The following is a 26462-nucleotide window of genomic DNA, read 5'->3' as shown; positions in this document are numbered from 1 at the left end:
TGTTTTTGTGGTTGAACGTTGTAATCTTCATGCCGATATCTCTCCATTAAAGAGAGGAGAAGGAAAATAAAATATATTTTTCATATTTTCGTAGCAAAAAAAATATTGTCAAAAATATTTATTTATTTATATACTAATAATTGTATTGCTATGAATATATCTTTTGTTATAGTATGTGTTCTTGGTCATCTCAAAAAGATATCTTTAATTTATGCTCTGATTTAAAAATTTTGTGTTTCTGAATCAGGTTCTGAATCTTGTGCAGAAGGTAATTTTTAGAATATGATCATTATATTATTTTAATTTTATTTATTAGAAAATAATAATCTAATTCAAATAATATTTAATGAGCAAAATAAATAAATAAGATTTTATGATACTACATTTCAAATGAATATAATTTAATCATCGATTGACCGTTAGTAGAAACTAACAACCAACTACTTCACATTGTAGTAGCTACCTGTTAGTTTCTATAACAAGATCATTATATCATTTTAATTTTATTTATTAGAAAGTGATAACCTGATTAAAATAATATTTCAAAGAGCAAAACAAACGAAGTAGACTCCATAACACAATTACATTTTAAATGAATATTATTTGATCACAATCGACCATGTATAAGCTAACAAGTAATTGCTATAATATATAACAGTTAGTTGCTAGCTTCTACAACAGATCATTATATCATTTTGATTTTAGTGATAAACTAGTTTAAATAATATTTCAAAAGGTAAAATAAGTGATGGAGACTCTATGTCACTTGTTACATTTCAAACAAATATTATTTGATCATGATCGATCGTGTAAAACTAATAAGTAGTTGTTACAAAGTATATAAGTTAACAAATAGTTGTTATGATATATAACAATCTACTGTAATTCAAACCCTTAAATTGGGTTCAAAACTTAAACTCGGTTTAGAAATATATATTTTTTGAACTACGGATATTTTAGATAGTTCATATTAAATAGAGGTCTATTTGATTTTAATTTAAAAAGAAATGACTTGATTTTAAAAATATGACATTATCTTAATTTTTTCCTTTACATGTTTATATTTTTATGATTTAGGCATTGTTGTTGATGCATATTATCAAGTGTGCTCTCTTGCTGGAGTTTAAAATATAACTACGGCGAATATATGAGAATTTTTTTAATAGAAATGATACAATGTTGATAAAAATACAGCATGATACACTACACTACGTGGATGTGAGATTTAGATCTTGTTTTTTTTATAGTGTATCATGTTACGTTTTCATACTGTGTTTTCATGTAGTATATTATTTTTTTAAAATAGATAGTGGATTCAAAATTACACTGATTTCTAGTTAGATCGGTTATCAATTTTATTTTTTTAATTTATTTTGATGGTTAATAACAAATTTGTATAGGATAATATAAGTATTAATTAATATCCCTATGCCCAAAACAGGTGCCATCCGGTAAAATTGTTAAAATTGTAAGGTCCATCTTGCGAGTTCGGACGAGCCGTTTTTGACTCGCATCCTGCCCTCTCTGTCCTGCTTCTCAAGTGGATCCCCGACCACCTCCCGATCGTCATCCGGCCGCGGGGCGGTGGAATTTTAGGGCTTGTCTTGACGCCTTTCGCAGGTTCGTTTTCCTCTCCCTTTCACTAATCCAATCTCGGGCTACCGGTTGAGCAATCGATCATCCGATCTATCTAGTAACGAGGGATTCCATTTTTTTTTTTTTTTGCGATCGCGCACTCTAACTGATATTTCCTTGAATTCAGTGTGCAAATATTGTTTACTCATCTGCTTTTTTGGCAGTAGATTCAGAAAAGTTCTCTGTCTGTTTGTTTTTTTTTGAAGTCCTTGTTTGGTTGGAATACATGCTGCTTGATGCGGATCTTCTCTTTATATGTCTAAAAATTGACAGGATTTGACTGGGGAATTGTGTTAAGGGTAGCAGCATCGTCTGCTCATCAGAGTTCGGCTATAGCAGATGGCAGAGAGGGCCTGCGTTAAGCGCCTTCTGAAAGAATATCGTGCAATTTGTAAGGTGCGTAGTTTTTGTTTCCAACATGTGAGGGGGAGGGGCCAGATTCCATAGAACTTACTGAAGAAAGTTTCCTTCGTTACATTGAAAATCCAAGATGGCCAATACTTTTGAACTGTGTTTTATTTTTTTAACGAGATATTGGCAGGAGTTTGTACCTTGAAGTTTGCTTCTCTATGGATAGTCACGTTTATTGCTATGCGTTGCTGCATATGCATACTGTGATCGCACTAACTTCTTGTTTCTCTAGACTACTCGCCGACATGGCTGTATCTGATATGGCATTTCAAGTTATCATTACTCTTTTAAGCTTCCAATCCGAAATAGATATCTTTATGGTGACGATGATTGTACTTATAAGATGTGTTAATATTCCTGCTGCATAAACTTCTTTTTCATTTCTTCATCGTGTAGGCAGTTAGATAAAAGGGTTTTGGACTAATTTAATTCTTAGCGTTTCAATTAGGAATGTTTTCTTCTGATCACTCCTGTCAAATGCTATCAGTTTGGAAAAATCACTTTTTTCATCCTTTTCAAAGATCCATTGTGCAGTATCTTACAATATGCATATAGTTTCATTATCATCAGGCTAAGCATTGTCTAGTATGTTCAAACTTGCCAAACATTTTACAATTAAATTGCAGGAACCGCCTCCACAGATTGCAGCTCGTCCTTCTCCTTCTGATATTCTCGATTGGTGTAAGTCAACCGTGTCTTTTGTTCCTTCTTTCATTTAAACTCAGTCTGTTCACTATCATATTTGTATCTCAATTTAAGTGAATGGCTTTTCTCACAAGGGTCCTCAATAACCAATCTTAGAACTGATCCCTGCTACAGTTTCATATGTTGTAGTAAGCAGCACCCATCTCGCAGCGTGGAGTTGTAGCGTGGTTTATATTTTACTATGTTCCCCACAGTTTTCAATTCATGTAAATTTAGAGTGTGGAACCCTCAACTGGGTTTGAATTTTAAAAAAATTGTGTGTCCATATACTAAGAAAACATATGCTTCCAATTCATACGTTTCTATTATTGTACAGGTACTGTTTATCTTGATAATATTTCTATAAGATACTGGTAATAAAATGTTAGTCATTATTTGTAGAATGGTGAGCTCCTAAATTCTACCTATCCAGGTATATATTTTAAAACCTTGCCGTGATGAATAACTTAATATTCTCCTGTCACTTGATTGGCTGACCCAGTTATAACCAGCACCTTGTTGGTATTAGAAACATCTTCATTTATCCATCTATAGTTATCTGGTATTTATATTGGAATTGATTATGTTTTTGGCATCTTTTTTCAGATTTTGTCATTGAAGGAAGTGATGGTACACCATATGCAGGTAATGATTTTAAATTCATTATTTTGCCATTGTTAGAGTTTCACGAGTTGTTGGAATTCTTAGTTATATGTATTAATGGTTAGTCCATATTGGCTATATGTTAGAGTCTCCCTCTCTTTGAAAGGTTAGGTTTCCATCAGCAATCACTCTAGGGCAAGGTCCCAAATTGACATAACTGATTTACCTCCCCTCATCTATCCATCTACATAAATTCATAATATTCTTTCTTCTCTTCTCTACATCTTACATCTTACCACAAAGCTCAAACTTTCTCCACCCTTACCCTATCCTTTCTTTTCCACTTTGTCTCCATCATCTCAATTCTTGATGAGCTTCCGCTCTTAAATAAACCTTGTCCTCTATTATCGTCATTGTCATCCTCCTCCGTGTTGTGCAGATCTCTTGTGCCCTGTTTACTGTCCTCTCTCTGTGGATGTTGGCCAAGCAAAGCACCCCCTTTCCCTTCTCTTGTACTATTCCCTTCCTTTACTACTGGCCAACTATCTTCCTCCTCTTATCCCCTATTTCACTCCTTTATCATCTCGACCCCTATTTTGTAGCCTCTTAAAACATCATTGGCAGGGGTGACAACTTGTGTTGTGGCAATCATGTCATAAATAGGGTGTCTCACTCTGCTCAATACAAAATTGTATGAGATAGCATAAGAATGACTATATAATTTTTTTAAAAAATAATTTTATAAGGTATAAAATTGTCAACGCTATAACTAATTAAGTTCTAAAGATTATTATGTTTTTTTGAATGAATTATAATGTATTGATTCATGTCAACCCATTTGTGTGTTCGAGTTGTATCGTGTAGGTTGTGTTTGGTTGTGTTATCGGGTCATGTCTAATATTCTAAGCTCCTAATTGTTGGTCGGATTGTGAATCTCTTCAGTGTTGCTCCCAGCTCGAGCAAGCGTGAAGTTGTCTGCTGGTATGTGTGGATCCCACATATGTTAATCGATGGCAATTTCATCAATCTCACATTCATTGTCTTAAGGAGCTTCAATGCCTACTCCATTGTGAGCATCTCACACATAGTTTAGGAATGACTTAATAACCTCTAGCCTCCATGCCCATTGGTTTCCTCTAGCCCATTGATGCCCTGCATGATGACCTTATCTAATTTTTGTCGCTTACCTTCTCGTCCTATTCTCCAAGTTCAGAGTCTCTGAGGATCTCCTCTCTGTTGTTCCTTGTGCTCATGCAAAGGGTTGTCTCTTTCACTTCAACCTGGTTCTGTTCAGGAGGAGCAACCCCTGGACCGTCCAACTTGACCTGGTCTTAGTAAGTTCTAATTCAAGGAAAATTGAAAAAATAAAATAAAATGCTTTATTAAAAAAGATATATAAGGGTATATTTTAAATAAAAAGGGACTAGGTTAAAGAGAGTGAGGACAAATACAACAACCAGCCAACCAACAACCAACAACCAAGCCTTTAAAGAGAGAGAGAGTGAGGACAAATATTATAAATTTTTTCTTGTAAAATTGTGGGCAGCTAGAAAAAGTAAACTACAGAAGAGGTGTCGTATCTTAGTAAAAAGGTTACAATTGTAAGAATTAAATACTTTAAGTAACTTCATCTTTCTTTCTATGATTGTTCCCTGTATCTTCAGAATTCAAATTTCACTATCATTATTTCATTTCTCATTTTTCTTATGTGGATGATTTAAGATGAGACTATATTGTTTGTTTCTTCCAACATCTCATCAGGAGTAACTATGAAAAGTGGATTACTCTGTCTTTTTTTTTCTTTGGTCTTTCTCTCTAATAGATATTATAACTTAGTATGCTTTCTTACATCCTTGTCTCTCGGAGTGACATCAAACTTCGTCCTGATGTCCTGAGAATAGTACTAGAACCATAATCTGTTTTTTTTTTCTCTCTGTCTCCACTCTGCAATTTTTCACAAGTTAATCCCATGGTATCTTTAATTCAAGCAAAAGTTAAGGAAGAAAATGTTATGAAGTTTCTCAGGGCTTTTAGAACTATTATTTTTGTCCCATAGGGTATTTAGTTACCAGGATTATGCTATATTTATATTCATGTTTTCTTTGTTGAATGACAATAATTCAATGTTTACTTCTCATTTGCCTTTATATGGTTGGTGATGTTTAGTGTCTGAAATTGGCATGTGCTTTGTAGATTCATTCTTTTCACATTGGTCACCTTATCCTTAAAATTGACTATTACACAATTCGTGATCTCATTCAGTTCTTGCAATAATTTAACATGTAGGTGGATATTATTATGGAAAGCTTAAATTCCCACCTGATTACCCATTCAAGCCTCCCAGTATCCGGTATCTAAGTTCTTTAGATGATTTTCAATTTCATAGCTGCAGGTATACTCTAGGATGCAATTAACTGAGTATTTCTTTTTTGTCCAGCATGATAACTCCTAATGGTCGATTTAGCCCCAATGTTAGAATCTGCTTATCCATGAGTGACTGTAAGTTTCTAGCACAGTCCTATAATAAATTAGCTTTCTATTCTATTGTCGTTGAATTTCAAAAGAAATTGATCTATTTTGAGTTAGAGTTGTGATTATTATGTTCCTTTCAGTTCATCCAGAGTCTTGGAATCCTATGTGGTCTGTATCAAGGTAAGATATGAATCGCAATGGGAGTGACAATTTATAGACCTTATGTTTTTCCATTTCTTGACTTTTATCCTGTATTGTTTGATCTTTCATTTGCACACCAGGAAATAGGTATGATCAATACATGACTTACTGTTGTTATTGTTATTCTATTTTAGTTATGCCCTCTTCATGTTGATGATTAAAATTGCATAGGGTAATTTATTGTTTCTCTAATAATAGATTTCTGATGTTTATTATTCCTGGTGCAGTATCTTGACAGGACTTCTATCCTTCATGGTAAGTTGAAATCATACTAATATTCTTTCAGTGCTTCTAATATGGACATTTTAGTTACATTTTGATTTCTTATGCATGTTGATTTGTTTATGTACATCTAGCAACATAAATATAAAATTCAGTTCACAATCTAAAGACTTTAAGTGAATTAAATTGAATACACCATATGCATTTTCAGTAATAAAATAAGAATTTAGAGAATAATCAAGATGGATGGGCATGAAATTCTTGTAACTATTGGATTTATTTTATCGATTATTCAACACCAAGAAAATATTAATAAAGATATAATTAATAGGATGAAGAGTGAGTAATTGATATAAGAGCTTCTATAGTCTTGTTCAATCATGTATCCCTTAGCTTAAAACTAAAAATTTATGAACTATTGTGCAACAATGATGCTATAAACTCAAAACAATTAACATATCTTAGATGATAATCCTAAGATGAATGTGTGAGTTTTTTAGGAAAATTTAAAAAATATTAATTCAGTAGATGGTAAAATGAGACAAAATAGATGATATTGACATGTTGAAAGAAAATCCATATATTTGAACGTAAATAGTTGGGACTTGCATGACTAAATGATGTTGACAACCACTTCTAGCATCATAATGTAGTAATTGATTGCCCCCACGGGCTGATTCAGATGATTCCTGCATTGAAGCAGCCACAATAAGGTCTGGGGGGTCGATTCCCAACGGATGTGAAATGCTCCGCTGGTTGCCTCAACCCCTCATACAGTGGGTTACTGGGCCAAGGCAAAGTCCTCCGTGATTTACCTCCCTTCCAGATTGCTTAGGGTAGTACTGGAGGGGCCCTCAGGGCGAGGGTATCACCTTTTGCCACAATAATGCAATAATTGATTGATTTCTTCAATATTGTTTAGAGATAATACAAGCGATATTAAAGAATCTTTGGCTGAATCTTCATTTCCCTTCATCCTTAACTTGCACTTTTTATTATTTTGAATTAGATATTGTACACAAGTAAACTTTTTTGAAACATGGCTTTGAACTATCTAGATGTGAAAATTGACTCGTTAATTTTTAAGATTTATCCACAAGTTAAAATGCTCAAATTCAAGCTAACAATGGTTCATTCGTCTAAACTGCCTGTCAGATCACAACTTCAACGTGGGCCTCAATCATTGAAGTTGTCTGATTCATTTATAATAGTCAAAGGCTAATAATACCACATTTTGACCAGAAAAACCAATAGCATGGTATATTTGGTGAGCATTCTGAAAATAATTAGTGATTGGTTGGTGTACCATTATGTTGAAGTGATTAGCTATTCAAAGGACGTGGCCTGAGTCTTCAATCACAATATACACCACAAGGCCTTTGCAAAAAAATATGGGATGCTCATTTATCTTAGAAAAGCATTTTAGATGAAACGATAATTAAGTTTTGGGCATAATTTAAGCATTTATTGCCTTAGTATTTTCAATCAGTTCATAGGTTTTTGGTGCCATGGTTCACACAAGTAGTCTTGAGAGGTCATCGAGGGAGAAAATAATTACTATAAATATGAAAGAAATCTTAAGCTACATATTCTTTCTTGCAATAAAGAGCTTAGATGGAAGATTTTTCAACTGGTAGAGTATGATCAGTTGGAAAAAAAAATCTTAAGCAAAACATTGTGTGTTTCTGAATAGAAAGACAATACTGGTGAACTATAATCATTATATGATAGTCAGAAATAGATAAGGAAATCGATGTGATGCACCTGATGTTTCCACGAGGAATATCTCATCTTAATTCATCTAACTTGATGTGCATGCAGTTGGACAATCACCAGACTGCTGGAAGCGTTAGATCCTCTGATGATGAAAAACGGAAATTAGCCAAAGCTTCTCTATCATACAATTGTGAAAAGTAATTTTCTTTCTTGGTGTGTTACAAAGCATTTTCTTTTATTCCTCATTTAATCAGTCATTAAATACTATCTGTCTGAACTTTTCAAGGTTTGGGCTCTAGAACTTAGGCCTTTCCACAACCCATCAGTGTTATGCCCCCATCACCACCACACCAGTCCATTACGCCAATTACAATCAGACGCTAAGATATCCCAACTATTTATGGACGGCCATCTATGTGGGTCTTTTAGCAATACTTGGTTTATGACCTTTTAATTGAATGAAGAACATTCGATATTATTGCAATTTCTTTGAATAAATTACTCTCAGAACCTTCCTCTTCCTCTACTTTTATCTTTAATCAAATCATCTCACCTGATAAGGTTGTCATGTTCCAATTTGCCACTGCACGCCACTCCTAACACTACATTGTAGGTAAACAGTGAAACCATACACATTTATGGCTCAAGTTTGATTAGGATGCCTGATTACTGAACTAAGTTCAGGTTGCAGTTTGTTATTGCTAATTGCATACAGTGTACTCAAATTCATACTAAAATGCTAGTCTTATGATAAACAAGGTCTGAAAATTTGAAATCTTACACTAAAATAGTGCTACACACCTCTTAGAAGTCAAAGGACATGAAATTGATCATTTCTGCTGGCTGTCATATATGAGTAAACCATATATCACATACGTTTGTATGTATTTGTTTGGTTTTGACTTTGCCTCTTATCGTTATGTATTCACAAACTCATAATTTGTTTCATGAAAAAGCAAAAATTGTTCGAACTTCAAGAAGCTCTTCCCAGAATACGTAGAGAAGTACTACCAGCAACAGAACCATGAACGGTTGGTCGGCCAACAGCCAGAGAATAATTTGCGTCCTCGTTCCATCTCGGTCGAACAGACTTTACTGCAGGATGATTCGAGAGACAAGCTCATCTTGAACAATGATGCGGCAAGGGGAAGGCAGAGCAAGCCAGTGCCATTTTGGTTAGTGCTACTGTTATTATCTGTGTTTGGCATTATGATAGCTTTACCACTCCTTCAAATTTGAAGTTGTAAGCAAAATATATGCCTTTCACTTTGGTATAGATTTGACACCTAAAGACACTAATTGCTAGATTGTGCATTATAGAATTTTCTGTATAATTCTAGTTGTTTGGCAGTTTGCAGCAATTGCTCAAGATGATGAAATGCACTTGACCATCTCCATAACCTACTCTGCCTGTTTTAAATTTTATGTTTGGAGTTCGTTGTTCTTCATTTGGTGGAATGACTACTACAGAACGTACGAGTTGCATAATAGTAATTGAATCCTTCCTTTCCACAGAGTTTTAACTTAATTAATGGATTCAAAACTGAATTGTAACCATTCTTAGGCTGTCCACTAATTAGCTTCGTTTAATTAACAAGCCCGTGCCCAAGATAGAATTAGGCACTGACACAAACACACAGTGATACAGAAATCTAAAACACTAGACGGTAGCAGAGAGAGACCACATGTTTCTGAATGCAGCAAGTTCATTCCACACTACGATTAAGCAGTGGCAGACATCAAGTAAAGGTCACTTAGCACACAGTTCATATTTTAATTTTAAGATCAGATTTCTAATTGCTGACAGCGATTGAGTGAGTGTAGGACTGCCCTCCGAGACTTAACATGTCCGACGACCTTGCTCAAGCATATGGGGTTTTCCTCGCCAGCCTGCAGAGAAGTAGCAGCCATTAGCAAGGCTACTACTGTTCAATTCTGACAACGACGGTATCTAAAGTAAGTGTTAGACAACAGCTTGTCCAGCTTCATTGGCACAGAATTCTATTCATTAAGAAACACAAGAGATATATTTTTGAAACCAACTCTAATTTTACGTGCTTAAAATAGCTTGCCACCTTAGTTTAGCTAAACAATTCTGCAAACGCCCTAGTTCATACTGTTTGTTTTCCATTTATTTTTGTTTGCTCACGTAATTAAATCTAAAATCAACAAAAGAAAAATCAGAGATTTACTCGAGTCGTTCTGTTTAAAGGCCAAATAAGTTATTGATGGTATGCAATAAAAAGAAACTCTAACCTGTCCCGGCGCTTCTCCAGGAAACGCTGAAGCGACTGCCTCCTTGCAATGGGCAATTCTGCAATCAAGCAAATAGACAACTCATCCTGATTGTATTCTTGCCTTTGAATCCAATGGAAACAAGAAATCATAAGATAAATGCTAACATAAGTTTTGTTTAATCCTATTTCAACAAAATTATTATTATTATTATTTAATTATGTTTTAACATTTCAACAAAATGTAAAATTTATCATCCCAACGGTCGTCGGTCTTATGACTATAGAAGATAAATCGAAAAGCTTTATCCACTTTAACAAGTACAATACCTGTAATAACCAATTCAACAATACACTACCCCAAGGGCAGTGGTTATGTTTTAACATGGTTTCATATAGAAATGGATTTTCAATGTGCTTAAGAAGATTTATTATTTCTCAGTTTAGGAAAGAGGAAAAGAAGATTAAAAAAAAAAGTTTGTGATTCCTTAAAAAACCTGAGAGAGGAAGAAAGTTTTTTTTCCTCATGCTATTTGCTAGGAAATAAAAGAAAAATGAAAGAATGATTAATAAATAGAGAAGAAATTTCATATATGTAACCTCTCTTCATCTATCCTAATTTCTCCCACTTCTTTTTCTCAAAAAAAAAAACATTCTATATTTTTTTTTCTTCAGCATTAAGAAAAATAAAAAAAGGTACCTTCTTGGAGCATAAAGAGAGACGCCGGAGTACAAGACCGCCCTACCGTCGCCGTCGAGCTTTGAAGTGACAGAGATCTGGCGAGCATCGGCCCGAGCGACTCAGCTGCGTTGTGCCCTACCATGGTCATCACCTTGCCGGCCTCAGCCGCGGCGGCCGCGATGAGCATTATCACCTGCGCCTGCTTCAGCATTCACCCAAACAAATTGCAACTCCGATTCATCAATCCACAAAAGAATCTAAAGCGGGCAACACGAAGATCATCTTCCAAAAACAATCAACATACTTGGTTTACAGAACAAAAAAAAAAAATCGAACCTTTTCCGGGGGGATCGAGTTGTAAACCCTAGCCTCCCCACCGTACAAAATCGTGAGCGCCGAATCCGAACCCGCGCACGCTCGATTCGTCATTGGCATCGTGAAACACCTAAAAAATCGCCCTCACTCAAACCAAAGCTCAATATCTTCGGATCTCTGTAAAGGAAAAGAAATAAAAACAAAAAAAAAGGCGGAATCATCCGTCAACCGAGGAATTAGTACCTGCTGAGCGAGTTCAACCTCGATTCCTTCTTCCCGCCCTCGGATCGCTCCATTTCAACTCGCTCTTCTCGGAGAAGCAGGGAGACGCGAACCCTAACGGAGCTCTGCGGAGCAACAGGCGATTCTTAAATCGAAACGAGCATCTTTTCCCGCGGATTTGTGGTTTTCTTCCTCGCTGTGCAGGTCAAGGAAACTGAAAAAGAAGGTAACTTTAAAGGGGGACGAAACAGGAGCATTTCAGCAGAAAAATGAATGAAGTGGACTTTTTTTTTTAAAAAAAAAATAATAAAAATAAATAAAAAATAAAATAAAATTAAGAATTCCAAGTATTTTTCACGTGCTCCATTGGCTTTTTCTTTTAGTACTGCTGTATTTCAGGAATATTTATTTAAAGCGTGGTAAACCCGTCGGGTACACCCACTTGTTAAGAATATTTGGAGGCATCCCATCTTTCAAAACACAATTATTATTATTATCTTTTTTTTGAAAATGACCTAACCGTCATCTAGCTAAAGATTATTAAATATTTTTATTAAAAGTTTTTAGGTTAAGGAAGTGGTCCATTGTTCATCAATTATTGGTCATGATTATTGTATGATAGTGCTTAATTACCCTTGAGAACTAATTAAGATAAATTGTGTAAATTAGAAAATATTTTGCAACTTTGGATGTCTTTTGATAAAACATTATTATCAAAATGAACAAACGTTTTAAAACTATTTTTTGAACTACAAATTTTCTTTAATTAAAAAAAAGAACAAATACATTCACATCACCAAGAATATTAACCTTTTAATTTCAAATTTTATATGATCACTTTTTTATTTTCTATTTTTTTCAATTCTAACAAAAAAATCCTTAATGAATAAATAGTTTGTCAAAAAAAAAAAAAAATCTCCCCTCTATCAAGCAAATAAGGATCACAATTTATATATTTTTAAAATATTCATTCTATTTTCTTATTTATTCTCTTAAATACTTTACTATTGTAGAACATTTTTTTTTATTATAATCTAGGTTTAGATCTCAGACTCAACTAATTTGGAAGGTGAGTGACTTTTCTCTTATTTTTCATTCCACTCGAGAAAAATATCCTATAATACGTTATAGTTGAAATTCAAATCTTGGATGCTTGGTAGTCTGTTGAATGTTTTGCCGCTGCACCATTCTTGAGAGCTAAAAAAAATCCTTTTTTTGATAATTTATGATTCTAACCTTTAATTCTTTTGGTTCGATGATAGGATAAATCTAGAATATTTCATAGCCGAGATTCAAATCGAAAGTGCTTAGTTAATCTATTGAAACCCTAAACGTCTTACTTACCATTCCACGGGGAGGGGCAAAAAAAAAACCTCTTTATAAATTGTATGTTTGGGTAGTTGAGCCGTCCACATGATTCAAACCATTTGAAAGGGCAGTGCCCTTGCAATGTTTTTAGGGTATGCCAATCTCATTGCTTCGATGGTGGCCAATTGGTTCGAGTGGTTGAGTGGTCCACTTGATTGGCATTAACTTGAATGGCTCGCCTTTTATGATGTTTTAGGGCACGTGAATCTTATTGCTTCATTCCAAAGGCAGTCGATCCTATCTATATATCCACCTTAATTACAGATCCTTGTGAAGGGAGAAGACAAAGTGACGATGCCGCCGACGTCGATAGTAGACTAGTTAACTAGCTAGCACAATATAATAGAGCAGAACAGTACTGTCAAGGGAAAACAATAATGGAGATGACTTTTAGTTGAGATATATAATAATTCAAATGACTGCAAATAATCTATATGTACAGGCATTATGTGTGCTAGTTGTTGGTACGTGTGGTTTGATTGATCACAAAGACACTGAAAGCAAAATAGTCGACCAAAAGAGATGGATCGATGTTAATGTGTGCCATACTGTGGAACTGATGATCCATGTCCTCCTTTCTCTCTCTCACTCTCTTTTTAGATTATGGAAATCTGCTTAGAAGTCAACTACACTCGATCACAACGTGAAGTGAAGCAGACTGAGTAAGATATTGATAATGACAGATGAGAATTGCCAGATCCACTCAATGTTTCTTCTTCGTTATCCCTCTCTCTATCATTGTTTTCATCAAGTTTTCTGCATGCCTTAACTATCGAATTCGCATCTTATACCTAGCTTGATGTTCTATTTAGTGCAGATAATGTAAGATTTGCCGATAAAGAAGACAACAAAAAGTAGGAACCACAAACGTTTCCTGTTATTGCTTAAACCATCATCGTTCAGATCTTCTTCTGCCACTTCAGTTGTTTGATAATCCATAGAAACTGGATAGATAGCTGGGCAAATCCTGCACATGAATGAGACAGATTACATTGATCATTCATACAAAGTCATTTTCCAAATCAACTCCTCATAATTTAGATTAAACTCAAGCAAATATAATCATAATCCTTCAGAGAGCACTGCATAGATTACACTCGACACACATTGATTACTGCACTTCTGCAACACAGACAATAGATAAGCAGGGTAGGGGAAATTAAGCTTAATGGTGTTCAGCTAGCTAGGGAAGGCTGCTATCTCCTGGCTCTTGCTGCTCAGGAAGGGGACGGGGGCTGCAAAGGTGCTGAAAAGGCGGTAGGACGAGATGAGGGAGAGCAACACATAGCAAACCGCCGAGCCGAAGGTGATCCCGACTGAGGTGGTGGCTCGTCGGCAGAAGGTGTCAAAGACACTGCACGCTTCGCTCCACGTAACATTCACGTCGCCCTTGTATGCCAGATACAGTATCTCCGTCGACACTGTTCCGGCGGCGAGGATTATGTATGTCAGCAGCTGTGAGAGCACAGAATATCAATATTAGTACAGGAACTCTGATTCACATTAACAATTCTCTGTCAAGGCACGAAAGGCATCTGATAGGTTCTTCCTTGTTGAATTCTTCTCAATGAGATGGAGTGATGGAGTCTGATCGAAGGCTAATCACGTCCGAACAGTCCATGGAACAAACTTAGTCATAGAACCAAGCTTAGAAGCAAGTTGATTGTAGCACTGCTGAATCTAATTAAACAAGTAGCATTGAAAAGAAGAAGTGTGCTTAGTTCAGTAGTCTTGCCTGGTCCAGAAGGAAGATGGTCCATGAGCGGGACAGAGTCGCCGGACGAGGGATGGCGAAGTAGAACGCCGACAGGAGCGAGTACGCCGCGCAAGCGCCGTTTGCGTACACCAAAAACCTGCTCTTCCACATCGAAACGTCACTCGGGCATTCCGTCGAACACATTACGTGCAAAAAACAATTAAGGAGGCAGATCCAGATTAACAGACTTGAAGGCGGCGAGATCGGAGTAGGAGATGGATCCGAAGTCTCCGTCCTGCGAGTTCTTGACCATGATGACCATCGCCGCCAGGCAGAGCCCCATGGGCGCCGCCCGAAGCAGCGTCTCCGCCGACCGGCCGCCCTGGAAATCCTCCGCCTCCGCCGCCACGTCGCCGCCAGTTGCCGGCTTCTGCTGGCGATCCTCCTCGTCGGTCGACTTCATGATCGTGCCCTGCTCTGCTCAGCTAGCGCAAGGAGAAGAGGAGATAATGAACGGGATGGGGATGTCAGACTTGTAGCAGTAGAACAAGAAATGGCGTAGCAGGACCGGAAGGATCGGAGGTGGTTGAGGAGAGTAAATGGCATTGAGTGCGAGAGGTTGCGAGCGATTGTTCATTGGAGGACCCAACTCCCATGCAAAGCCATGCATGCATTGGACCGCCGTCTCCACGCGTTCAGCGACGCACAGGCACAGCCCTTGCACAGTTGCATGTAGCTCTCAGACCTTCGAACATAATCACACAAATAAATATATATATGCACACACAAAGCTAAACTGTTCTTAATCCATCCAAAAGGATCTAAACCAACTTTCTCGAACAATCTTGCAACTCTCTTTCAATAAATGGATCAGCCTACTGTTTCTTGTTCTGCGTTGATCTGATCTTTGTAATGGAATTGACATCCAAAAGGCAATGAAAATGGAGGAGAAATAAAGGCAGAGTGAGACATTTACTTCTGTCGGTTAGCCATTCCATCAACATGATAAATTCAGTGTAGTGATCTGTCATCTTCAGGAAGAACACTAGGGTATGGCCCAACAAAAATGATTGGTGTATGGACCTTGTTGATCTATTCCAAACAAGGACCAAGTCCTCCATGAAAGTTTACCACATATCAGACGCAAGACAACAGTAAATAATCAAATCAATGAGCAATGATACAACTTGATATGATTATAGTGACTCGCAATTGATCAAAGATTGATTGTTTCTACTTCAATGCAAGGACTAGGTAAATTATTAAACCTCATCAGTTTTCACTTCTGTCTACAATGGAAGATATTGTCTTGAATTGAAGAACAATAAAATGAATGTCAAGCCTTTTGAAGAACCCTGAGTTTAGCACTTCTGCACCTGCGGTTCATTATCTCTTCTTCCGTCGTAGCAGTTATGGGTCGCTTGGTGAGAATGATCCCTTGCTTCCCTTGAACTCTATTCTTACTCCATGGTTCGTCTTCGGTCTCAATTTCAGGCATACTTGCTGCTGGAGGGCTCTCAGTGTCATCATCCTCCAGATCAGACATCTCGATGATGTCGAGGAAAGTTTGTTTCACAATTCTGTCCTCCAAACTGTGGAATGAAATCACTGCAAGCCGACCACCAGATGACAGACAATCAAAACACGCATAGAGGGCTTGCTCTAATGTTTGAAGTTCGTCATTAACAGCTATCCTAAGTGCCTGAAAAACCCTCGTAGCAGTCTTGATCCATCCTTGCCTGCCTGCAAATTGTATTTCACCATACATTTGTTCGGGAACAAGCAAGTGAAAAACGATTAGTGAATGCTATTTGTTGTTAGTGAAAAATCAGATTGAATACGACTAATTTCTTTTCTTCCCTTTTCCATAAAGGTTTAACATAAAGTTGCTCCATTTCTATGTGGGAAACTTCAGTTTCGTCACAAAATGAAGCTTTTGCTATGAAACAGAAGCCTTGTGTAATGGTTCCACATTTAAACAATCAAATTAGGATTAGTATAGAGTCATGGCCTAGGCAAACTCCAAGCAAACATGCTAAACAAGAAACAATGTCTGGCAAAGCATGTCATTGACTGTGTCCAGTAACAAAGAGGTTGCAGTGCTGAGTAAGCGAGAAAACAAGTGTTTTCGGTCAGTGGAAAACCATACCTCCTGAATTGGATGATGCTCTCCTCACAAGATGCACAAGTTCATCTGTAGTATGCAATCCCCCTTGTGCACGAGCTTCAACAATTTGATTCTGAAGAAATTGCCAATTGCTTTCTTCTCCATATTCACGTAATACCTTTCCCACTTCTGCTGCAGGCCAAGAATTCAATATCTCTTCAGCTGTCAAACTTGCCTGCATCAACCCTCTTATTAAATGTTTCATTTGCTTGACAGAGCACTAGAAGAAAGAAAGATACATTCTTTGGAGAACAAAATGGCTTAAACTAGGGATGATTAATAACCTTTAATCGCTGATTCGGTTTTCCTACGGGAAAGTAGTAATTAGGCAAGCAACTTACTGAATAAGTCACATTCATTCTACTTAGTTCGTGTAAGAACTCTAACCTGAGGATTCATTCGCATATCCAAAGGTCCATCACCCTGCACACTAAATCCTCTTGTAGAGTCATCCACCTGTTCAATAGCTTACCAACTTATTACATTCAAGGTAAGTTCTTTCGGGCAATTCATCAAACACGAGAAGTGCAACTAAGCAGTAACCTGCATGGATGAGATTCCAAGGTCCATCAAGATGCCGTTCACCCCCACGTCAAGCAGGTTCTCATCGACGCCGCCAAGCACCGACTTGATGTACTTGAAGTTCCTGACATGGGTGTAAGCTTCCAACTTGCTGCCACGCGAATCCATGGCCAAGAGCTTCTCTATCCGAGCCCGGGCTTGGTCATGGACTGAAGGATCCATATCCATTCCCACGTACAACTCCAACTCCGGATGGGCCTCTACGATCTGCAGCAAAGAACGGCGCGAAGCAAATCAGGGATGATGGGAGTGGTAAGGGGAAAAGGTCAGAACTTGAGCGAAGAGCTTGGGAGGGAGGAGGACGAACGGACAGCAGCGGAGTGCCCGGCGGCGCCGAGGGTACAGTCAACGAAGGAGCGGAGGCGGAGGGAACGGAATGCGTCGAGCACCTCGCCGAGCATGACGGGGACGTGGCCCCGGACGGGGTCTGTGTAACGACGGTAGAGGGCGCGGTCGAACTTCGCCCCGGAGCGCGTCCGCTTCTTGAGGTGGTCAGGTGAGACGACCGTTGCGGGCTCCTTCTTCTTCTTCTTCTTGTTGCTTGCTTTGCCGACGGCGGCGGCGGACGCGGCCAGACCCCGATGCTGATCCGCTTGTCCTCGTCGGAAGCGGGCAGAGGGAAGCGGGAGGGAGGGAAGGCAAGCCGGTCGGAGTGCGAAGAGCCGCCGCGACGCCATAGGCAGAGGAAGTTGTCGCCGCCGCCGCCGCCGCCGCAATCTAAATCCTCGATATGGATCGAATCGGACGCCTCCACTTAAATTCGCGTCATTCCCACTGGATTTTCTAGTACACTCCACTTGATTTCGATAATTTCAATTCACCGTCCAGACTCCAAATTTGATGAAGATTTGGAGTTGAGGATCACATTGAGGATGTGCAGGGCAGACCAGCTGAGAGCGCATCAGGTAAGAAGAAGCAGGGATATTCAAGGGAGCCATGAGCTTAATCAAAAACTCCCACTTCAAAATCAAATTTTGAAGCTTCAGACTACCTCAATACTTGAATCTCATTCGAGCACCATTAAGATTTGCAATACGATGAAGAGATTTATTTAGGTTTTCCTGCTCCAAAAACAACTTGAACCTTTTGGAACTCCCGGCAGATTTGGAATCACTTTCTGAATCATTTACCGTGTAGCTGAACTTGGCCTTTGCTAGGAACTAAAGGGACTTGCTTTTTGCTGTTCTTCAAGAATTTTCTGCAAGTACCTTGCGTTTTCCTCTATATCCAAGAAACATAGCATGGATCGGAGCAACACGTACCTCGACGGAGAGAATACCGCCGGATGAGAAACCTGCAACAGGGAGAGGATGGAATGGGTAGGGCAAGGGAGTGACGATGGGTTGAGGAAGACGACGACCGGCGTTCGATTGGACTTGGAAGTTGGAAATGGCAGGTCTTTGAATTCGCGTTTGCTTTCTTTACGCTTTCGCTTTTATAGTTCGTTTTGTTATTACTACTAAACCCTTGTTAATTATTTTTAATAGAAAGAACAACTACGAAAGATTTCATGAAAGAATAATCTTGGAGGATTAAATCTGAAAGAAGAGAAGTGATGAATGTTACGATACATTTAATAGTCAATCCAAATCTTTAAATCGAATTGATATCTAAATAAGAGTTACTGTCACTTTCCTGCAGATTTCTACTTCGGGGAGTTTATTTCTGGATTTAGTGTCTTTAAATTGGAAGTCAAATCCATTTTCATCAGATCACTTGCAATGATTGGGAGAAAAAGTCAACTTATATGATTCTTTGTTTAAGATAAAATTAACTAAAATCAAAACCATTTCAGTTTTAACAAAACCAACCTCAAAGGAAACTGAATTGAAATATGATTGGTTTCCATTTCGAGATAACATTTTAATTAAAAAAATTACAAATCGAATACATAGTAAGCAACTAAAAACTTAATCAACAATGAAAGTGTCAAAATGATTCCTTTTAGAATTCCTTTAAAGTTTGTCAACTAATTGCATAACTTGTGCCATTAAGTATATCTGTAAAAATTATTTATCTAAATGATTTAGTGTTATTTGTTTCAATTATTGGAGATTAGCTAAATAAGCCTTAGATTTCTTTGCTGATGCTTGTGGAAAACATAATACTGATAATATATAACTCAATTAAATCAACTTTTACTCGAATTAAAAAAAAACCATCTTGGATCTCTTGAACTTTCCGATCAAAATGGTTTAAGACTTCAAATTATAAAGACTTTCACCTACAGAATCAATTGGTCCTCATCGCAATTGTTTAGAGATTTTTGTACCTTAATCAGATACTGAGAACTATCAAGAAAGCATATGGATTTAAAAAAAACAACGACAGGTTAATAATTGATAAAGCAATTGCATCGAATTCAAAGTGTGTCCGCAATCATGGATAATCTCAGAAGAAGAAGAAGAAGAAGAGCAGAAGCAACTTATAAGGATCAAAAAGGGAAGATTTTTGACACACAAGTAATAACAGTGATAGCCTTGCTCACTCGAGCGGTACCTCAACATCTCCATCGCTGATCTCCTGTTGCAGGTCCTTGGGATCCTTCCCGTCGACAGTGCATCCGACGGAAACGCAGGTTCCGAGGATCTCCTTGACGGTGCCGGAGAGGTCCTTGGCCATGGACCTGGGGCGCATCACCCGGGCAATCTCGACGACGTCGTCAAGGGAGATGTTGCCATTGTGCTTGATGTTCTTGGTTTTCTTACGGTCGCGCTCGGGTTCCTTGAGGGCCTTGATGACGAGGGCAGCGGCGGAGGGAACCACGGAGACCTTGGCCTGCCGGTTCTGCACGGTGAGCTTGACCGTGACGCGGAGTCCCTTCCAGTCCTTGGCGGTCTCCTTGGCGATGTCCTCTCCGACCTTCTTCGGGGAGAGACCCAACGGGCCGATCTTCGGCGCAAGGGAGCTGGCAGCGCCCACTTCGCCGCCGGTGACACGGACGAACACATCCACAACCTGCGTCGGATCCAACTTGGGCGGCATCGCGACGTCGGCGGCGGCACCACTGACGAGCTAGAATGCTTGGATTAGGGTTTGGCCGCGTTCGGGAGGAGTTATATAGTGCTTATAGTGGGCCGGTTCATGTCAATGTGGCCGGTTTGTTAGAGCAATTGGGCCTCAATAGTAGGGTTTTTCCATTTTAATTACCTAAACAGTGCTAAAGAGATTCTAATTACCTAACTAAATCTAATCTAAATCTACTAATTTTCATAAATATTTAATTAATTATGAAAATATTTTATCATTGCACCTTAGCTAAAGGCATGGTTATTATATTTAATGCCCCGGGGCATGGTGCAGTTGGTTATGACATCCGGATTGTAAAAGAGAACAAGAATTCGAATCCTAGCGTAAATGCAGGAATACCCTCCTACATGACCAATGTAGTTTCTTGATTTACCTCTTTATAAATGGTGGTGGTGGGAAACTCAGTGGGACCGGACCGACCACTCCCAGGATGACGGATTTTATCATTTTTGCAGAAGATATGGCTATTATATTTAATGCATAAAACTAGAGCAATGTATCGATTAATATGGGACTTGGCCAGCAATGTCCGGGTGCATGCTTTATTCATTGAGAATGATTGATTGCTAACTACATGAATGGTTGATGTATCACCACGTAAGATTTGGTGTAAAAAGGTAGGGCGTATTCTCAAATAATTAGGGTTCAAATGGTTGATGTATCACCTCATAAGATTTGGTGTAAAAAGGTAGGGCATACCTCAAATAATTAGGGTTCAATTTTTATACACATGTGTGAAAGATTGAACTACTGATGATGTTGAATCTCCTCAAAAACTATAATATTTTGTAGATTTATTTGATGGATGAAATCGAAACATCCATCTTAAAATTAGTCATCTAATGAATTGAATATTCAATTATAAAAAAATAAGTTGGTGTATCCAACAACATTCACCATGATGATGTTATACAATGATAAACTAGAGTATTATTTACTTACTATTTGCATAATTTAATAATTAATTACATGCAAGAAAACATAAATCTCTATCTCATTTTCATTTTCAATGAAAAGAATTGCACTTACATACTGTTTCGTATAATATTATATCCTATTTAAATTTTAGTATTATTATCTTTTATTTAAATTTTCAATTGATCGAACACTTACGATTTCATACTGAATTCAAAATTAAATGACAAAATAATACTGAACAGTAAATATGATAATTAAATAATTATACAGTGAGATGAATCACCATTTTAATTAAAAGATAAAATAGGATGTACTTTTCAGAATTTATAAGAAAAAAAACAGACGTATTCTTAATATTTTTTTTTTTTACCTATTTTTCTTCACTAACGGAGGAACACACAACGCCAATAACACTCCACTTTGTAATCAGAAAGGCAGAGGCGTGCGAACAAATTGACGGGAGCTGACTTGTGCTGCGATGCCACACAAGAGAAAGTGACTGGACAAAACATGTGGGAGTGGCACCACTTCCATCTGCATTACCTTCAGATCCATCCAAATAATCCTCTATAAATGAGAGGAGGAAGAAGAGGAAGAAAGATGAATTATTAATGGAGTGGAGGAATTGCTACTTGGATCTTCTGCTCGTGCCGTTAGGCCTCTTCTTCCTCCTCGTCTATCACCTCTGGCTCTGGTACACTCTCAAGACCAAGCCGCTGCACACGATCATCGGCATCAACTCCATCGGCCGCCGTCTATGGGTCAAAGCTATGATGAACGTATATTTATTATAAATAAAGATTTGGAGAAATGAATTCGATAAATGCAATTTAATTTAAGTTTTTTTTCAGGACAATGACAAGAAGAACATATTGGCGGTGCAGACGATCCGGAACACGATGATGGGGTCGACGCTGATGGCCACCACCTCCGTCCTCCTCTGCTCCGGCATCGCCGCCGTCCTCAGCAGCAACTACTCCGTGAAGCGGCCGCTGTACGACTCCGTCTTCGGCGCGCACGGCGACTTCACGGTGGCCGTCAAGTTCGTCTCCCTCCTCGTCGTCTTGATCTTCGCCTTCCTCTGCCACTCCCTCTCCATCCGCTTCGCCAATCAGGCCACCTACCTCATCAACGTCCCTCCCTCCCACGACTCCCGCGTCACCGTCGCCTACGTCGCCGACCTCCTCGAGAAGGGCTTCGCCCTCAACACCGTCGGCAACCGCCTCTTCTACGCCGCCTTGCCGCTGCTCCTCTGGACCTTCGGCCCTCTGCTCGTCGTCTTCTCCTCCCTCACCATGGTGCTCATTTTGTACAACCTCGACATGGCGTTCCAGGACCAAAAAGTTAATGAACACATCTGCGTGTAAAGCATCAGCTAGCACGCATGCAAATATATATAGATATATATATATATTGCTAGGTTGCGCTATGAAGAATCCGTGATCCGTGTGCGACACCCGTGATCCACTACCGCTGCCGCCACTCTTGCTGACCGCCACTCTAGCCGTGCCGTCTGCCTCGCGCGATCGACGTGTCACTCGTCGGCGCTTTGACCGGCGTCGGATTCCAATCGGATAGTGGTCGGAATCCAGCGAATTTGGCCGGAAACAATCGCCCCTCACTGCGCGGTCACTGTCGACGCCGATCGGGCCGGATTCCGATCGAATCACTGCCGGAGACCGACCGAGGAAAGACCGAGGAAAGACCGACGTCCGACATCGGTCCTTCCTTGGTCGGTCTCCGACCGCGATTCAGGCGGAATCCGACCCGAATGCCATCGACAGTGGCCGCGCCGTTTTCGGCCAAATCGCGGCCGGAGACCGACCGAGGAGAGACCGGCTGCCACTGCCGACCATGTTTCCGGCCGAATTCCGTCGGATTCCGACCACTATCTGCCCGGAATCCGACGTCGGACGAAGCATCGGCGAGCGACGCGTCGATCGTGCCGAGCCGGTGGCCGACGGTGGCCGGACGACGTGGCGAGGACGGCAACAGCGACGGTGGATCGTGGGTGTTACACACGGGTTGCGAATTCCTCGTCTCCCAACGTAGTATTTCATATTATTTTGGACAGTGATTAATAGTTGGAATCAAATTATTAGGAGAATAATATGTATGCTAAATGATTTACTATATAATGTGTGTTTAAGAAAATAAGAAGCTCCACTTAGTTGTAATGAATTTACGAGAATTTTCTTTCGATAATGAATCCACGAACATCTAGAATTCGAGATTTAATTGTAATGAATTTACGAGAATTTTCTGGATAATCCGAATACACCGACAGGCTGTAAACTTCTGATACTACATTTACTTATTAATTACAACAGAGCCAGTCCACTACGCTGATGATTACGGTTCTACCCTTCCGTCCCTGTCCCGCACCAGGACTTGGTACCCTTCGAGTGATCTCGCCGCGAAGTCTGCGAGCGAGCTGACCGCCACCGACATCCCCGCGCACAGCACCCTCCTCGCCATTTCCGCTGTCGCCGGCGTGCCGCCGTTATCCTCCCCTTCGATCTCCTCCTCCACGCCGCCGCCTTCGTTGTTTCCATCTCGCGGACCGACGCGATCCCCGCCGCGAAGAAGTCCAGGCCGTCCACCACCTGCGCCTCCCCCACCGACTCCAGCAGCCGCGACCACTGCGCGCATACTCCGAGAGCTGGCGGCCCGCCGCCGCCTCCCGCGGAGGATCGCGGCGGTGAGAGCGGTGAACGCGCGCCCCTGTCGCCGTCCCCGCTGTCGCTGCAGCGGAGGGCCCACCCGGCCAGCGCGCGGGCGTAGGCCCGCTGCGCCTCCACCCAGATCTCGAGGCACGCGCGCCAATTCCGGAGCTCCGCCTCGAGGGCGGCGGCGGATCGGGCGTGCCTGAGCGACGGGGTATGCGCTTCCTCCGAGATCTTACCGGCGGCGACCGCTGCGGAGAGGATCAGGAGCTTGGCTTCTTCGATCGTGCGCTTCTGGATCTGGTGGCAGTCGGCTGTGGTCCTCCACATTTTCGCTAGCCTGCGCCGCGAGGTCGAAAGCGAACAAATTAGACGGACGTGATTTGACTTCACTTCTGATTCGGTGGATCCCCACCGCACGAGGTAACAAACACAAAAATAAACAAGATAAAAAGCCAACGATGACACACTGCTTCATCTTCTTTATTTAATTTAGTTTATTTGCTTATTGTTGTGTGCTTGATCTAACAATAGCTTTCTGCTGTCTATTTAAATTAAGGAAACAGAATCAGATGCAGTTATTTATAGATATATGGTACTGTGAAATAATGAAATGAACTTCTACTGAAGAAGTTTTCCTGTTCTACACTGAATTGGGAATGGTTTGCCTAATCAAAGCAACTGATTTGTCATGCTTGGTTAGTCTAGTGCAATAGTCAAACATGAAAATATGTGACTTTTTGAATGATAAGAAAAAGTTAAACTTACCCTTGTAATAACTCCAACAGCTGTGGATGCAATTCTTCATCCCGCAAAGTTTCAATCCTTCTTGAAACTGACTCAACTGAATGTATAGAAACTTTTAACTGAGTGTGTAGATCTCTTACTACTGCTCTTGTTTTGTCAACAGATGAAGGCTCTTCACTGTGCACGTCTTGGCTTCTCATTTGCTTGTATTTCCTCTCAAATGTTATTCTTATGCGTTCTCCAGCCTGCAAAGGATGTAACACATGATGTTACATAAATATCAATTTCATCAATTGGATGGAGGCAAAAGTAAACCTTGAAAATCTCAGCAATTACCTTAACCTCCTCATACAACTTCTTCTCCCATTCATATAATCTATCCAACGTTGATTGATGGTTTCCTGATGTTGTGCATGACTCCTCCAAACAGTCACTGCTGCTATCATAACCATCACCTCCTGAACTGGGAATGGCATTACATAATCTAGAAGAGGATGAGCGCGATGATGCAGACCGGAAAAGAGCAATTGGATTCATCATTTTAACTGTTGAAGGAATGCAGGTGATATTTTAAATCCATATGAGTAAATTCAGAATCATTTCATCGGTACAATTTGAATTATTTACCAGCAATTTCAGTTGAAGTTGAAGCATAGTGGGACTTGCTCGCATTCAACAATACTGAAACTTCATGAGCACAGTCACAAATCCGCAAAAATTGGCTTTCAATATCTTTCATTATTTCCGGCATGCCTTTTGGTCTTCGGTTTAGGTACACAGTAAAACCCGGGGTTTCCTCTGCCGACTTGCTCTTTGCTGCCACTTCCTTCTCTCTGGTTGTCTTAAGTTTAATGGCATCTTTTGTTTCTGATACTTCAAAATTGTCATCTTGCTTGGTGTGAAACTTCTTAACTCCTTGCACATTACTATCTGTACATTTGGCTGCTGAAGAGTCTACACTTGTACTGCTCATTCTAGTATCATTTGAATTGACTTCGCATGCTTCGTTCTGAGTTTCTATCTGCAAAGGCTCATCTTCTCTTGTTGTTCCTTCCTCTTCCAGTTCCGGTATTCCTTCTTCTTGTCTAACTTGCCTTAGGCCTGCTGCATCATCATCGTTCATCAAGTCAACTGAACAGCTCTGGTATGCGTATCCATATGTATCTATAGAAGAGAAAGGATTCCAAAAGGAGTCCCACTGTGGATTTTGTGGTGATGCTGGAGGGTAGTTGGGCCTATCATATGTTGAAGAATAGAATGCAGAGTGCCATGGCGAAGCCTGAGTGTCAAAAAATGTATCATTTCCATAAGGTTCCATAGGGTAATAACTGTTAATTCTCACTGTCTCTGATGGTTGAGGAAACTCTTCGACAGAAACCACAGGATTTGCTCCCGATCTCAAATATCTCGAAACATGGAAAATGCTTCCCTGAGACTGATTTATTTGTGATGCAGAGTTAAATGGATCCCCCATCTTTTTCTCATATGGGTTTAGCACTGATACGGTAGGCTTGAAAGGAATGCCCAGCATTTGAGGGCTCAATTTCTTCACGGGCATGAATGGAGGCAGAGTGAACGAGTCTGGAAAGGTGTCATGCTGCTCATCTGCATCAACAAAATTGCAAAGGGCGTCGGAGACTCGCTTTAGCGACTGAATGTAAGCAATGTGCCCGGAAGCAAAGCGGTTTCTCTGCTCAACAGCCTGCTTTATGAAGTTTCTTCTATCTCTGCAGAGCTGGACAGCCTCCTCATCTTCCAACCTCGAAGCCGAGCATCCCATCTCTTCAAGACTGTCTAGGCATTTTTCAGATTGAAACCGCAATTATGCGAGCCGAAGGCAAGAAGATTATATCTGCTTGAGAAGATTTCACCCTACAGTTCGTTTGGCAAG

General features: G+C 39.7%; 6 protein-coding genes and 1 pseudogene across 6 annotated transcripts; 2 read left to right on the top strand and 5 right to left on the bottom strand.

Moving 5' to 3' along the window:
* Positions 1-1467: 1467 nt before the first annotated feature.
* LOC141827359 (ubiquitin-conjugating enzyme E2 34-like) lies at positions 1468-9369 on the top strand. Its single transcript, XM_074714580.1, has 10 exons — positions 1468-1620; positions 1909-2031; positions 2673-2727; positions 3337-3375; positions 5620-5683; positions 5771-5832; positions 5946-5985; positions 6234-6261; positions 8050-8141; positions 8901-9369. Exons 2-10 carry the CDS (start codon positions 1975-1977, stop codon positions 9181-9183), a joined length of 720 nt encoding a protein of 239 aa, XP_074570681.1. The 5' UTR covers positions 1468-1620; positions 1909-1974; the 3' UTR covers positions 9184-9369.
* A 215-nt stretch (positions 9370-9584) lies between these two features.
* LOC141827358 (protein TIFY 3-like) lies at positions 9585-11589 on the bottom strand. Its single transcript, XM_074714579.1, has 5 exons — positions 11419-11589; positions 11197-11305; positions 10879-11059; positions 10201-10258; positions 9585-9834 (listed from the first exon to the last, which is right to left on the bottom strand). Exons 1-5 carry the CDS (start codon positions 11469-11471, stop codon positions 9807-9809), a joined length of 429 nt encoding a protein of 142 aa, XP_074570680.1. The 5' UTR covers positions 11472-11589; the 3' UTR covers positions 9585-9806.
* Positions 11590-13778: 2189 nt separating this feature from the next.
* LOC141828088 (CASP-like protein 2A1) lies at positions 13779-15019 on the bottom strand. Its single transcript, XM_074715448.1, has 3 exons — positions 14710-15019; positions 14501-14618; positions 13779-14220 (listed from the first exon to the last, which is right to left on the bottom strand). The coding sequence occupies exons 1-3, from the start codon at positions 14922-14924 to the stop codon at positions 13945-13947; spliced, it is 609 nt and encodes a 202-aa protein (XP_074571549.1). The 5' UTR covers positions 14925-15019; the 3' UTR covers positions 13779-13944.
* Positions 15020-15672: 653 nt separating this feature from the next.
* Positions 15673-17893, bottom strand: LOC141828155 (uncharacterized). Its single transcript, XM_074715527.1, has 5 exons — positions 17522-17893; positions 17172-17417; positions 17016-17084; positions 16611-16803; positions 15673-16204 (listed from the first exon to the last, which is right to left on the bottom strand). Exons 1-5 carry the CDS (start codon positions 17885-17887, stop codon positions 15798-15800), a joined length of 1281 nt encoding a protein of 426 aa, XP_074571628.1. The 5' UTR covers positions 17888-17893; the 3' UTR covers positions 15673-15797.
* Positions 17894-19502: 1609 nt separating this feature from the next.
* Positions 19503-20245, bottom strand: LOC141828156 (large ribosomal subunit protein uL11z-like). Its single transcript, XM_074715528.1, has one exon. It carries the CDS (start codon positions 20193-20195, stop codon positions 19695-19697), a length of 501 nt encoding a protein of 166 aa, XP_074571629.1. The 5' UTR covers positions 20196-20245; the 3' UTR covers positions 19503-19694.
* Positions 20246-21769: 1524 nt separating this feature from the next.
* LOC141828666 (uncharacterized) lies at positions 21770-22525 on the top strand. Its single transcript, XM_074716121.1, has 2 exons — positions 21770-21937; positions 22010-22525. The coding sequence occupies exons 1-2, from the start codon at positions 21770-21772 to the stop codon at positions 22523-22525; spliced, it is 684 nt and encodes a 227-aa protein (XP_074572222.1).
* An 871-nt stretch (positions 22526-23396) lies between these two features.
* On the bottom strand, positions 23397-26462 carry LOC141828004 (nitrate regulatory gene2 protein-like; annotated as a pseudogene).

The sequence above is a fragment of the Curcuma longa genome, chromosome 4 (assembly GCF_044706935.1).
Source record: "Curcuma longa cultivar G26 ecotype Majalengka, Jawa Barat chromosome 4, ITB_CL_G26_1.1, whole genome shotgun sequence".
NCBI classification, from domain to species: domain Eukaryota; kingdom Viridiplantae; phylum Streptophyta; class Magnoliopsida; order Zingiberales; family Zingiberaceae; genus Curcuma; species Curcuma longa.
Note: the sequence above shows the minus strand (reverse complement) of the source record. Positions and strands in the feature narration are given on the sequence as shown.